The following is a 14565-nucleotide window of genomic DNA, read 5'->3' on the forward strand; positions in this document are numbered from 1 at the left end:
TTATGCATTGTTTATCTGAACTTCAAATTTAACTGGGCATCATGCATTTTGTTTGCTAAACTGGAATCCCTAGACAGGCAGGAAAGAACAAAATCTAGGGAGGTGTGCATTACTACTGTTATCGAATCCACAGGGTAGCTAGGACAGGGAAACAGACCTCACAGAGAACCTGCTCCGGACCTTAGGGGATCCTTGCTGGGGCATGGTGGAAAATATGAGGCTTATGTTGAACTCTTCATGAAATTTATATTTAGGTACATGAATATGGAAGGCAGATAAAAAATAAGGAATATTTCAGATCTCAATGAGCCAGATATAACCTAAGGTGCTAGGTTATATCGGTCCTTTTGCTTCAAATCCTTTTGGAAAATAGTTGTGTTTGGATGGGGGATGGTATTATCTCTTAATAGTTTGTAGTGAAAAGAAATAAAATCTAGAGGGCCTTAATCAAGTATGTAGGGCTTAATGAATGAATGAGCCCTATAAGTTAATACTTTCCCTTTCAGTTACCCAAGAAGAACCATTACAATGGAAGGTTACATCAGACAGGGCAGTAACCAAGATAAACAGGAACCAGGCTGTTTTCTTCCTGTCAAAGCTTCACCTATCTAGTTCAGACTAGTTAACTAGTTAAATCTGAATAACCTCTCCAGTTGAAATTGGGTAATTCCAATCTCTTTGGAGATTGCATTTTTCCATTTGGTTCTCTTATCAATCATGCAAACTAGAAAATATACAAACATTTTTTTATACAACATTATTCGTGAACTCCGTATACTTCTCACTCTTAAAATGGAATTATATATTAGTATAATTATTTATACATACTAAACATGAAAAAATGGATTTAGGGTATTTTTATCTGTATATTTTATGAATCATCACATGGTGTTAGGCAGAGGTGACATCAGTTTTGCTCATCAAAGCTGCTGGTAGAAAGTGGCAGAGTTTGTGTTGGGCTTCTTGGATGAGCCAGCTATGGGAAAAAAAAGTCCCAATTAGAAGGTGATTATGTTCTTGTGGGAAATATAGCTCTCCTTTCTCACTAACAGAACTCAGATTTTGTTCAGGGTAAGTCTGCCCAGATTCTAAAATTCGCGTTTCTTAGCTTCTGTGATGTTAGCAGAATTCCTGGGTAGGGCTTCTAAAAGGGGTGGGGTGGGGGAGTAACTTAGCTAGCATAATCTTTTGCCCTTTGCCCTTCCCCTATTCTTGCCTGGAAAATGGATATGAGGCTTCATAAAATATAGCCATCTGGACTGTGAGGATAAAGCCACTCAGTAAGGATGGAAGAGCAGTGATGGATGCTGATAATATAGTGAAGCTGGTGCACCAGTCATGGGGTGCTTACTTCCCAAGGGACTATTTAGGTAAGAAAAATAAACCCTATTTGGCTAAACTGCTATGGACAGGTTCTATTACCTGTAGCCAAATGCAAAACTTAACTAACAGGGAAGTGGATGTGGCTCAAACATCTGGGTATCCTTCTACCACATGGGAGGTCCTGTGTTTGGTTACCAGTGCCTCCTAAAGAAGATGAGCAAGACAGTGAGCTGATGTGATGGGCTGGTGCAACAAGATGATGCAGTAAGAAGATGCACCAAAAAGACACAGCAAGGAAACACAATGAGAGACACAACAAGCAGGGAGCGGAGATGGCTCGAGTGATTGGGTGCTTTTCTCCCACATGTAAGGTCTGGGGTTCGGTTCCCAGTGCCTCCTAAAAAAAAGAAGACAAACAGCAGACAGTGAGTGAAAACAATGAGGTGGGGAAGAAGAGAAAAAGAAAGAAAATAAATCTTAAAAAAACACACAAAACTAACAGTTGCTCAAGAGTTTAAGGAGAAAGGAAGTCTAAAAGCTGGGTCAGAAAAGTCATTCTGAGGAAGAAGATGTGGCTCAACTGATAGAGCTTCTGCCTACCATATAGGAGGTCCAGGGTTCAAACCCAGGGCCTCCTGGCCCATGTGGTGAGCTGGCCCATGTGCAGGGCTGCCATGAGCAAGGAGTGCCATGCCACGCAGGGGTGTTCCCTGTGTAGGGGAGCCCCTCGTGCAAGGAGTGCACTCCACAAGGAGAGCTGCCTTGTGCAAAAAACACACAGCCCGCCCAGGAGTGGTGCCACACACATGGAGAGGTAATGCAGCAGGATGACGTAACAACAAAAAAGAGACATGGATTCCCAGAGCCGCTGAGAATGCAAGCAGACACAGAAGAACACACAGCGAACGGACCCAAGAGAGCAGATAACAGCAGGGGAAGGGAAGAGAAATCAATAAAATAAATCTTTGAAAAAAGAAAAGTTATTCTGTATCTAACAACAGTTTTTACTAGACAGCCTCCTTGTAAGTGAATTTTTGGGGAGCACAATGTATGGCCTAAGTCTTTTCTGTGACTTTTTGTTGTTCAATATGTCAGTTTGTTAGTTATTTTATTTTCATCATTTCCACAGTACCCAACCCAGTACACCAATTTGGAGTGGGATAGAAACAGCAAGGATCCTGGAGCTGAACACAGAAAGGAGCTTAGTACCTCACTGAGGACTCTACTGTCTAGGCCTATCTTCACAATTTATGGATCACCAAGGAATGTGATCTGAGAGTGGATCTACAGCTACAATTGGATGGTGAAAGGAGGAACCTGGCCACACCTCCAAAGAAGATCGTGCGGTGCCCAGAAGGACCAAATTGATTGGCAGGAGGGAAACCATGCTGTCTTGCAGAAAAGCACCGATTTCTTTAGTAGGAAAGATGAGGAGGACAATGTTGGCGTAGGAGAACTGTCATGGGAACTGTGACATAAGTGGTGAAGCCAGGGTGTTTCTCTGCTACCAGAGGGAGAAGGAAAGGTAAGCTTCATCGCCAAAGAAGCAAGCAACCTTCTGTCCCAGTATTTCAACAGGGCTGCAGGTCTGATGCTAGAGGCAATCAGGAAGATGACCGAGACAAACAGCATTTGGAAGAAATCACACCAAAGCCAGTTGATGTGCCAGATTTTCGTGTGTGGGTCATCCATGCAGGCAACAAAGAAGAAAGCTGCCAAGACCTTTTCCTATAAGCTCTGCATGGTCTAACTCCTATCTCCATCTCCATCCTGTCTTTCACCACTATGAGGCTCGCTCTCTACATTATAGCTACACTGGCTGCTTTTCAGTTGCTAGGATAGACCATGATCCCTCCCACCATGGGGCCCTTGCTCATGTTCTTTTTGCCTAGATCTTTCTACTCCCTGACATCCATGGTGGGCCTACCCCCACCCCCCACTTGCCAGTTAATGCCTATTCATCCTTCAACTCTCATCTCAAGCTTATGACTTCCTAAGGGAATCCTTCTTAGACCATCCAGGCTAGGTAAAGTTCCTGTATGGGTTCCCACAGAACCTTGCTCTTTTCCTTCTCAGCACTTACCTCAGTGCAAGCTTATACAAATATATATGATATATCTTCTTCACTAGACTGGAAGTTCTAAGGCAGGAGAGCTATGTCCACTTTTCCTTACCACTGTATCTCTAGTTCTCTACCACAGTATCTGGCACGTGATTAATAAATACTCATTAAAGGAATTAATAAAACCAGACATTCTTTGCTAAAGTGGAGATGATAATCCAAGCTATCTAACAGAAATTTATGTACTCTAAATCTGAAAGTGTTTTACAAAACATAAGGGCCCATTAAAAAAGTATTAATATTATTAAGAAATCTGCTTTAGATTATGATTCCAAATAAATTATTTTGAAGTAAAGGAAACAAAATATTTATTTCTAAAGGCTTACCTGAAATTTTCTCTTCAAAGCTTGGGTCATCACTGGGGTCAGTCCAGTTCCTGTTTCTATATTTTCTTTATTGGAAAGAGGGGTTCCACCTGGGCTCCTGCAAAAGTATTGGAAACATTAGGAACTATGTTTTATGCCAATCTTCTAAATGTATTTAGAGGGAAACGGACTTTGGCCCAGTGGTTAGGGCGTCCGTCTACCATATGGGAGGTCCGGGGTCCCGGGCCTCCTTGACCCGTGTGGAGCTGGCCATGCGCAGCGCTGATGCGCGCAAAGAGTGCCGTGCCACGCAAGGGTGTCCCCCGCGTGGGGGAGCCCCACGCGCAAGGAGTGCGCCCCTGAGGAAAGCCGCCCAGCGTGAAAAGAAAGAGCAGCCTGCCCAGGAATGGCGCCGCCCACACTTCCCGTGCCGCTGACGACAACATAAGCAGACAAAGAAACAAGACGCAGCAAACAGACACCAAGAACAGACAACCAGGGGAGGGGGGGAAATTAAATAAATAAATAAATCTTTAAAAAAAAAAAAATGTATTTAGAAAGCATACAGTTAACAGAGTACATTACCTCTCTACATTGACTTTTCTAAGTAGTCTCCGCAGATCTAGCTGGCTTTTACCAGGAGTACTGATAAAGCAAAGATATAAAAGGTAAAGCTTGTCAAACTTTGTCACTTTTACCAAAGAAAGCAGTGTCTTCTATAGGTTAAGTTCCTAGAAAGTAGTTCTATTTATTAAATTAAAATATAGCAGAAGATGCTGATGGGAATATAAAGTGATATAAAATTTATATTAATTAATACTTCTTGACCCAGTAAACTACATGTGTAAGAATCCATCTTAGGGAAAAACTTAGCTATGTACACAAATGACTGACAAGGATGTTCATTAAAGAGTTATAGAAATAAAAAAATCATTTAAAAAAACCCTAAACTTTGCAAACATGATTTTATGTATTACATTTACATACAATGGACTACGTATATTGAAGAAGACAATGTGATGTTTTAAAATAATATTTAATATCATGGGGAAAAGTGCATGATATATCAAGTGAGCAAATCTGTAACAGTATCTACATTATGATTGCACACATACACACATATATATCACTCCTCATATTTTTTTTATTCCAAGGCATGCTAGTTTCATATTTTATTACTTCTGAAATCAGGCTGTTTCAAAATTCTTGATAGTATTTCTTTCTTCCCCAAGATCTGTTATTAAGTCAATCGTGTATCTTTTAATAGATAGCAACTTGAAATAGAGGCAATAGAGTATATGCCTAGAAAAAGACTAGAATGAAAAATGGCCATTTGTTAATAGTAGTTATTTCCAATGATAGGATTACTTAGATGATTGTATTTTCTTCTTTAACTTTTCTGTAGATTGCAAATTTTCTACAATATATAATACGTAACTTTTAAAGTCAGAATTAAGCAAAACTTTATTCTTTTAAGTAGTGGTAGAGCAAAACACTGTACAGTGCCTTACATTAAGACATTTGTGACTCGAGTTGACAACACTTTGGAGTTAGGTTTCAGGGTAACACGTTGCAGATCAGAGATGGTAACTAGAGGATTTGGTGTCTTCAGTGATGGTACAAGCTTTAATTGAAAAATAAAACATTATTAAAAACATATTTAAAACCAGCATTCAAAGTTTAAGGATGCTGAAAACAAAAGAGAAAGAAGAGACAAATTAAAAATTAAAGAGATGATTAAATGCAATACATGATCTTGGAAAAGATCTAATAATGGAGGAGAAAATGCCCAAAAAGGATATAGTTAGGACAATTGAAAGAGAGAAAAAAAAAAAAAGGAATAGAGGCCATATGCTTTACATCAACGTTAAATTTCTTCAACTTGATAACTATACTTACTGAAGTTACATAAGTGAATATCCTTGTTCTTAGGAAATATACATGGAAGCATTAAGTATTCAAGGTGCATGATATATTCAACTTACTCTCAAATGTTTAGGAAATAGAAAGAATGTTGTAACAAATGTGGCAAAATGTTAAAGGTTGGTCAATTTGGGTATCTGGGTAGGGGCTATATAGGAATTCTCTACATTGGTTTTGTATTATTTTTGCACCTGTCCTATGAGTTTGAAATTATTTCAAAATAAAAAGTAAAAAAAAAAAAAAAAAAGCATCCTGAAGCAACAAATATTTGAGTGCTGAGTATGTGTGAGACGTATTTACTACTCTACTCAGATTTTATTCCTGAGCTGCAAAGTATATCTGTATCTCTTCAGACTAAACGTTGGTAGATAAAACTGTCCTGTTAATTCTGGGATCTACACATTTTGTCAAAGAGATCCAAAACTACTAAAATAAAACATCAAATACTTTTCTTGGAATGAGTTCTACACATAAAGTTTTTGCTTATTTGTCATGAAGGTACAACCAGGCTAAAAGCTGAAAGACCATGTAGATGGTCAATGCCATCTTACCTTGCTCTTTTCATCAAAACTCTGTGTCTTCTTCAGTTTCACAGTCAGTAGATCTTTAACTGTTATCTGCATGGGTATGTCTTTTTTTAAAGGTTCGGCCTTAAAATACACAGAAAAGTTAGAATTCAAATTGGAACCCAGGCATCTAATAATCAAATGCAAAGCCCTATTTAGTTTTTAAAGACTTAGAGTTAACAGTGAATACTCTTATTTACCCTAGGAGCCTAGCAAATTCTTTTCACACAACTGAGAATAAACCTATCTTCATTGCCCAGGAAGGCTGAAGCTATTGAAAGGTATTCATCAAAATATAAGGCTTTGATAGAAAATGATAGATGGACTAATTCCTTGCAACTATGTGTCTTCTTCCCCAGGTGTCATTATAAGGCAGGAGTTGAAGGAGTTACTGAGATCAAAGTGAGGTTTTGCCTCAATTACCTAGCAGAATGACTCCAGCTCCAATAGAGCAAGAATGTATAGTTAGAATGGTTTGCATTAGTTCAATTATAACAATAGGCTCTGTATTTAACTCAGCAAATTTAAACCAAATGTATCTATGATGACAATCAAGGAGATTTTTAAACAAGGTCATATCTATCTTAGTGAGTCACAATTATTCTGGTCCCTTTGGCAGACAACTGTAATAGAGATTAGTTCTTCAGTCTAATGACATTAAAATTTAGAATCTGCCAATTCCTTTTATTCTGACTTCATGCAGTAAGCAAACTTCTGTTCTAGTTTGGCTTCCCAGGGAGGTTTTCCTATTGGCTGAGAAGCCAAGAGGAATCTTTCACTCTACTCTAATTTTTTCCCCCATCATTTTCATTTCTAAGTCTGGCTTTTGTGAGTTCCCAGGAGAAAGAGTCTTTATAAATAATTAAGATATGGACTTAAAAAAAAAAAAAAAATATATATATATATATATATATATATATATATATATATATATATATATATATATCTTCGCCCAGTCTTAAAAGGCCACCTGAGTTTACTCCTTTATTGCATGCTACCAAAACATACCATTACTAGATTGTATCCTACCTGAAGTGCTTTGGTGCGATCTGCTTTTCTGAGCAGCAAAGGTGCTATTGGTGGTGCAGGAGGAGGTAGAGAAGGAGGTGGAGGTGGTGGCGGTGGAGGTGGAGGAGCAGGAAGATGGCTAGCAGGCTGTAGCAGTGTAGGAAGAAGTGCAGCTTGGGATTCTCCAGGGGTGGTTAGAACACAAGCAGACATATTTGTAAATTTACCACTCAGTTGACACGTTTGACCACACCTTGGGCAAGAATTTTCTGAGAAGTTCTGGAAGAAAACATTACATTTGGCAAATAAATAACGGGGTACTTTGACTTTTACAGCTGAGAGTAATCAAAATATAGCTATCATGTATTGAATGTTCTCTTACTATACCATGTTCTTCATAATATTTTCTCATTTCACTATTACAAATCCATTCACTCACTCACATTCATTTATTCAAATATTTGTTAGGTGCGTGCTATGTGCCAAGCACTGTGGGTACAATATGAGCCCCGCTTGTCATGTCATGGAGCTCACGGTCTGGCAAGAGAAGACAGATATTAAACACACACACAAACACTCAAAACAAAACAAAGGAATACCACAAAAAGAGCAATGAAGTGTGTTTTGAGTGTGAACAGCTAGAGGTTCTAGCCTGGCATGGGGAGTGATATTTAGCCATGATCTCAAGGATGATTTGGGACTTACCACGTCAATGGAGATGAGGACTCGAAGAGAGTTCCTGGCAGGGAAAAATACTTAACGTATCCAAGAACCTAATACAGTCAAGGGACTCATAAAAAAGCCAAGGGGCCAGAACATGACATTGTGAACTAAGATAGTATCATCCTCATTTTACAGGTGAAGAAACTGAGGCCCAGAGAAATGAGATGATTTGCCTTTTCTTCCTTTGGCTATTACAGCTTGAAGTATACCTTCCGGGAGCATGGCTGGAATCCCAGAAGCTTCTCTCCAAGACAATGAATACAAAATTGATTCTTTGGGTTTTAGACAGAGAATAGGGACCTTGCCTAGGGGAATTTGGGGGAAAGAGTGGATAGAGTAGTTTTTCTTGCCCGTATAGGTCAGGAAAATAGAAGTCACTTTGAGTATTTAAACCAGGGGGAATGTAATGTAGGAAACTGAGTACGCTGGTGATGGGAGAACTGGAAGGATATAGTGAGGCAGTCCAGAGATTAGCAACAGTTGGAAACTACTAATGCCTGAGGCTGGAGAGGCAAAGGGAAGAGGCCACTGTAACCAGAGCTCTGAAGCTGGATTTACTCAGAATCAAGAAGCAAGGAGGCTCTGTCTAGTGAGAACTATAGACAGCTACAACAACCAGTGCTGGAGATATTGCCCAAAGGAGAGAAGGGGAGAAAGAACGGGTAACCTCTCATTAGGGTCTTCCATTAACCTAGCCTACATGGGAACTAGGTGACCCTGAGCCTGGAAAATGCAGCCTGCACGAGTCAGCCTTCCTGCAATGCAGAGCAGAGTCTCTGAAGGGTAAGGTATAGACCTGAGGGCAAACAGGCCCAAGATAAGCCCACACCTATAGCCATTCCTCCATCTTCTGGTGAAAGCAATCTGGGTTTTCTATGGGGGACAAACGCCCCCTCCCCAGTACACATGATGGGGTTAGGACATCCCCTAAAGGATTGGGTACATAATCCAGGTTACATTCACTTTGATGAAGTTATTCTGGTGTGAGAATAAGAATCCGGGACTGTTGCTACACAACAAAGGGACAGTCTGTCTGAGAAGGAAACTTAGAAGAAGGAAGAACTCAAAGATGAGAACAGGGTCAGGAACATGGCAATATAATTTAAGTCTCTGGATCTAGCTATAATTATTGGTTATGTGGGCTAAAGGCAGGTTGAATTGTGTTTCTGTTACTTGCAGCTAAAAAGTTTTGACTGATAGAGAGTTCTAGGCATTCTTCAGGAATGAAATAAGATAAGCTTCATTCTGTAGTCTCAACTCCACCATGCTCCCCATATGTTTGAATTGGCAATGTCTGAAATGGGAGAAAAGTCATGAAAGTAAAGAGTGTGTATGCTAGAGGTGAGGGAGAGAAATTGTGGGAGAAAAGGGAAAGTTTACAGAATTATTACACACATAGAAACTCTTGTTTGCAAAAAAAAAAAAAAGCTCTTAAAATCTCTTTGAATTACCACCTAATGACCAGAAGCAAACTGCCCTGACAAAGAAGTTATAAAATTATAAGAATTCAAATAATAATGAATTTGTCTATGTATTGATTATTTCACTTCTAGAACCCAAATCTAGACTGGCCAATTAACTTAATTTTCTAATGTTTTAAAAGGTATTATATTTTCCATATTTGCTATTGAATAAATCATATTGAATGCTCAGGCCACAAAAATTCAAAAGATGTAAACAAGTACCTTCTCACCCCAAGACCCTCAAAATGGCAAAAGCCTTCCTAGGACCTCAGATGCTTTCTGTATAAACCACACATCTCAGGGTTCCCTGGCCTGCAGGCCTGGTGGAACTCCCAAGACAGGGTAATCAACTCTTGACAGAGAGCCCTCTAGGATTTCTAGGTTCAAATAACCTCTCCCTTCCCAGGCCTCTCCAGGGGTGACAGGAGTGCTTGGTTGTTATAAGCCCCAGGAAATGACAGGTTCCTCTGTGTCTTTCTAAATCCTATCCACACCTTTCATATAAAAAAGTTCCTTTATTAAATTTTCATTAAATCATCTTAATTCGTGGGTATCCTTTGTTTCCCACAGGGTTTCTGATTGACAGAGTGTCTTTCCAAGGGCATTCTTTGCCATGTGCAGGCATATAGGTACACACACACACAAATCATACAAGGGAGCATCTTATAAACACTGTTCTAAATATTATTTCTTCTTTTTTTTTTTTTTTTAAAGATTTATTTATTTTATTTAATTTCCCCCCGTCCCCTGGTTGTCTGTTCTTGGTGTCTGCTTGCTGCGTCTTGTTTCTTTGTCCGCTTCTGTTGTCGTCAGCGGCACGGGAAGTGTGGGTGGCGCCATTCCTAGGCAGGCTGCTCTTTCTTTTCACGCTGGGCGGCTTTCCTCACGGGCGCACTCCTTGTGCGTGGGGCTCCCCCATGCGGGGGACACCCTTGTGTGGCACGGCACTCCTTGCGCGCATTAGCGCTGCGCATGGCCAGCTCCACACAGGTCAAGGAGGCCCGGGGTTTGAACCGCGGACCTCCCATATGGTAGACGGACGCCCTAACCACTGGGCCAAAGTCCGTTTCCCTATTTTCTTCATTTAATGCTGTATTCTTTTTTTAAAAAAAATGCTGTATTCTTGAGCTCATAACTTATCCACATATGGGACCACTTTATTCTTTTTAACAGCTACATTGTATTCCATTGGATGAACATATTTAATTTAATTCATCCCATATTGTTTTACATTTAGCTTGTCTTTAATTTTTTGCTATTTCAAATTCCACAGCAATAAAAAACTTTGTGTATATGTCTAAAATTTGGCTAGCTCAATGGCTATATGAATTTTAATTTTGATAGATACTGCCCAATTGTAATGCATATAAGTTTTATCAATTTAGACTCTTCTCAACAATCTAAGAAAGTACCTGTTTTTCCACATCTTCTTAAAACTTTTTTCTTGCCAATCTGATAAAAAACAGTATTCACTGAAGTTTATTTTGCAGTGTGCACACGTGTGACTACTAAATTGCCTCCCAATATATATTTTTGCCTTTTTCCCATCCCCCTTGCTGTTGTTTGCAATTGCTGTCTGCTCTGTGTCCATTAGCTGTGTGTTTTTTCCGTGTCAGCATTCTTTTCGTCTCGTCTTTCTACTTAGGAGGAACCGGGGACCAATCCCGGAACCTCTGGTGTGGGAGAGAAGCACCCAGTTGCTTTGGCCACCTCATCTCCCTGGTCTGCTGCTTATCTCACTGTCTCTCCTCTGTGTCTCCCTTTATTGCATCACCTTGCTGTACCAGCTCTCTGTGGCACGGGCCGCCAGCTCTTGCCTTCACCAGGAGGCCCCAGGAATCGAACCCAGAGCCTCCCATATGGTAGATGGGAGCCCAATTGCTTGAGCCACATCTGCTTCCCTGCCTTTTTCTTTAGTGATAGGAAACCTGGTTTTCATCTGGACACATTGCAATCCAGATAAAAGACTACATTCCTCAGTTTCCCTTGTGGCTAGGTATAGTTATATGAATATGTTTTGACTAAATGACATGTAAGCAGAAGTTCTATAAGTAGGAAAATCTCCTTAAAAAGTGAGGAGAGGTACCTTTGTTCTTTCTTCCTGCTGTCTAAAATGAAGACATGATTGCTGGAGCTCAAGCAACCACTTTGGACCATAGGCAATGTGCTAAGGATAGAGGAACAGCAAAATAGGAGATTGGTGACTATGGAGTCCCTTTGGTAGCTCTGGATTGTCTTCTTCCAAACAATTTAGGTGACAGAGAAATGAACTTTTATTTTGTTTAAGCTACTAATTTTTGAAGTTTGGTCACTGCTACCACATCTAATCTTGATTCAATCTTGAAAGAAGTTGAGCATATATTTGCATATTTAAGATCCACTTGTTTTCCTTTTTTGGTGAACACTATGTCCATACTATTTTCCCATTTTATTATTATTATTTAAAAAGATTTACTTATTTATTTATTTATTTATTTATTTCCCCTTCCCCCCTGTTGTCTGCTGTGTTCATTTGCTGTGCGTTCTTCTGTGTCCGCTTGCATTCTTATCAGTGGCACTGGCAATCTGTGTCTCTTTGCATTGTGTCATCTTGCTGTGTCAGCTCTCTGTGTGCATGGTGCCACTCCTGGGCAGCCTGCGCTTTTTGCGCGCGGGGCAGCTCTCCTTGAGGGGGGCACTCCTTGTGTATGGGACACCCAAGGGGACACCCTTGGGTGGCACAGCACTCCTTGCGCGCATAAGCACTGCACATGGGCCAGATCACCACACAGGTCAGGAGGCCCAGTGTCTGAACCCTGGACCTACATGGTCCAGGGTTCAGTTGAGCCAAATCCGCTTCCCCATTTTATTTGAGTTTTTGACCCCTAATTATTTTGTATATTCAAGAAATTAATCCTTTTCCCATGATTTTTGAGCAAATATTTTCCATTTATTTGATTTGATTTATAATATTTTTTGACAAGCATAGATGTTGGATTTTTATGTCTGATCAGATATTTTAAAATACAAAAGCAGCAGGCAGATATGTTTCCAGATCTTCTGCCTTGATACTAACAATGTTGAACTTTATCTGAGCTCTGTGCTTCTGGAAAAAAGAGCTGGTTAAGAAATTCTTCTACCCTTTTGTGTTCCAGGAAAGGACTTACTGCAAAGAATCCTGCAATCACAGACTTAAATAAGAGTTGCAGATGGCCCCTTGTTTACTCATGACAAGGCCAGAGAAAAAAACCTTTAAATTCCTATTCTTTGTTTCATAAATGATTAGGTGAACTGTTTGTCCCCATTGACCAATCTGGACAAAATATCCACTAATTAAATTTGACCAAACTTTAGTCAGTTTTCTTCCCTCCCTGCAGGTCCCTGGACCTTGATTTACCCTGGAGCTTGGCAAGCATTGGAATGTTTAACAACCCTATCTTATAGGACCTTCTTGAGAATTGGCTGATCACAGGAAAAAATTTCCCTGACCATCTATCTGATGATGTCACCTGCTCATCCCACTTCCCCACAACTGGTTCCTTTTAGCTTTGTTTACTCCTCCCTATAAAATAAAAGGTGTCTGCCTGGTTTTTGAGATGCTTATATATCTTATGGCTGGAGTATTCTCCCTATTGCAGAAGTCCTCCTTCCTATGCAATAGTCTTTTGGAATAAAGTCTCTCCTTACCAAAGTCCCTTCCTCTGCAATAGTCTTTTGCAATAAAGTCTCTCCTTACTAAAGTCCAGATTTGTTTTTTATTTGACAATACCAACCTTCAGTGCTTCCTGGAGCTTGCTGAATTCACTTTCCAAAACATAAAACTGTTGTTTTAAACTGTGAAGTTCTTGGTGGCAGATACAGGATGGAAAGATGGAGTCTTTCAATACTTTTAAACTCTGAAATAAAAAAAATAAACAAGTTTTAATCCTATGAGTAATAAAGACAAGAAAAATGTAAATAAAACATATGTTTGAGATGTACGTTTATAGAACAGAAATAGAAATGGACCCAGGGAAGGGGATGTGGCTCAACTGATAGAGTTTCTGCCTACCATATGGGAAGTCAAGGGTACAAACCCAGGGTCTCCTGGCCTGTGTGGTGAGCTGGCCCACTTGGAGGGCTCCATGTGCAAGGAGTGTCACCCTGCAAGGAGTGCCCCCTGCACAAGGAGTACAGCCCCGAACAGGAGTGCAGCCTGCCCAGGAGTAGTGCAGCCCACATGGAGAGCTGACACAGCAAGATGACGCAACAAAAAAGAGACACACAGAAGAGACAATATGAGACCCAACAAACTAGGGAGCTGAGGTGACGCAAGAGAATGATCACCTCTCTCCCACTCCGGAAGGTCCCAGAATGGGTTCCTTGAGCCATCTAATGAGAATACAACAGACAAAGAACACACAGCGAATGGACCCAGAGAGCAGACAATGCGGGGGGCGGGGAGGAGAGGGATAAGAAAAAAAAAAAAGAAATGGACCCATTGTTTCATCTTATCTGAGCTTAGCCTCAGTATTGTGCTAACGTAAGTATACACACATGTGAACACACATATGAACTGTGTAGAAGCAACATATTGCTGAAAATAAGTACATCAAAATCATGCTGTGACACTCTGAAGAGGAAATCAAGAAAAAATTCCATTTACAATAGCTACTAAAAGAACCAAATAGCTGGGAATAAATCTAACCAAGGATGTAAAGGACTAACTTAAACACAGAAAACTACAAATCATTGCTAAAAGAAATCAAAGAAGACCTAAATAAATGGAAGGACATTCCACATTCATAGATTAGAAGACTGAATATTACTAAGATGCTAATTCTAATTCTACCAAAAGCAATGGTATAAAGTTTCAATTTAGGCGATGAAAAAGTTTGAAATGGATGGTAGTGATGGTAGTACAACATTGTGAATGTAATTAACAAATATATAACTGAATTATGTATTTGAATATGATTTAAAGGGAAAATTTTAGATTGTATATATGGTCCTAGAATAAAAAAACAAAAACAAAAACAAAAACATAGAACTATATAACGCAAATAGGGAATCCTAAAATAAACCATGGACTAAAGTTAATAGTACAATTACACTATTCTTTCATCAATTTTAACAAATGTACCACACTACCACACTAGTGCAAGATGTTAATA

General features: G+C 39.7%; 1 protein-coding gene across 1 annotated transcript in view; it reads right to left on the reverse strand.

Moving 5' to 3' along the window:
- Nucleotides 1-783: 783 nt before the first annotated feature.
- The window catches only part of PRR11 (proline rich 11), a 38788-nt gene continuing 25006 nt past the window's right edge, over nucleotides 784-14565 (reverse strand). The window contains exons 4-10 of the mRNA XM_004468210.5: nucleotides 13186-13308; nucleotides 7269-7526; nucleotides 6225-6323; nucleotides 5262-5374; nucleotides 4336-4395; nucleotides 3772-3868; nucleotides 784-976 (exon numbers count right to left, since the gene is read on the reverse strand). Coding sequence (XP_004468267.1) covers nucleotides 908-976; nucleotides 3772-3868; nucleotides 4336-4395; nucleotides 5262-5374; nucleotides 6225-6323; nucleotides 7269-7526; nucleotides 13186-13308 — 819 coding nt within the window. The 3' untranslated portion in view covers nucleotides 784-907. The remainder of the gene's footprint in view (nucleotides 977-3771; nucleotides 3869-4335; nucleotides 4396-5261; nucleotides 5375-6224; nucleotides 6324-7268; nucleotides 7527-13185; nucleotides 13309-14565) is intronic.

The sequence above is a fragment of the Dasypus novemcinctus genome, chromosome 21 (assembly GCF_030445035.2).
Source record: "Dasypus novemcinctus isolate mDasNov1 chromosome 21, mDasNov1.1.hap2, whole genome shotgun sequence".
NCBI lineage: Eukaryota > Metazoa > Chordata > Mammalia > Cingulata > Dasypodidae > Dasypus > Dasypus novemcinctus.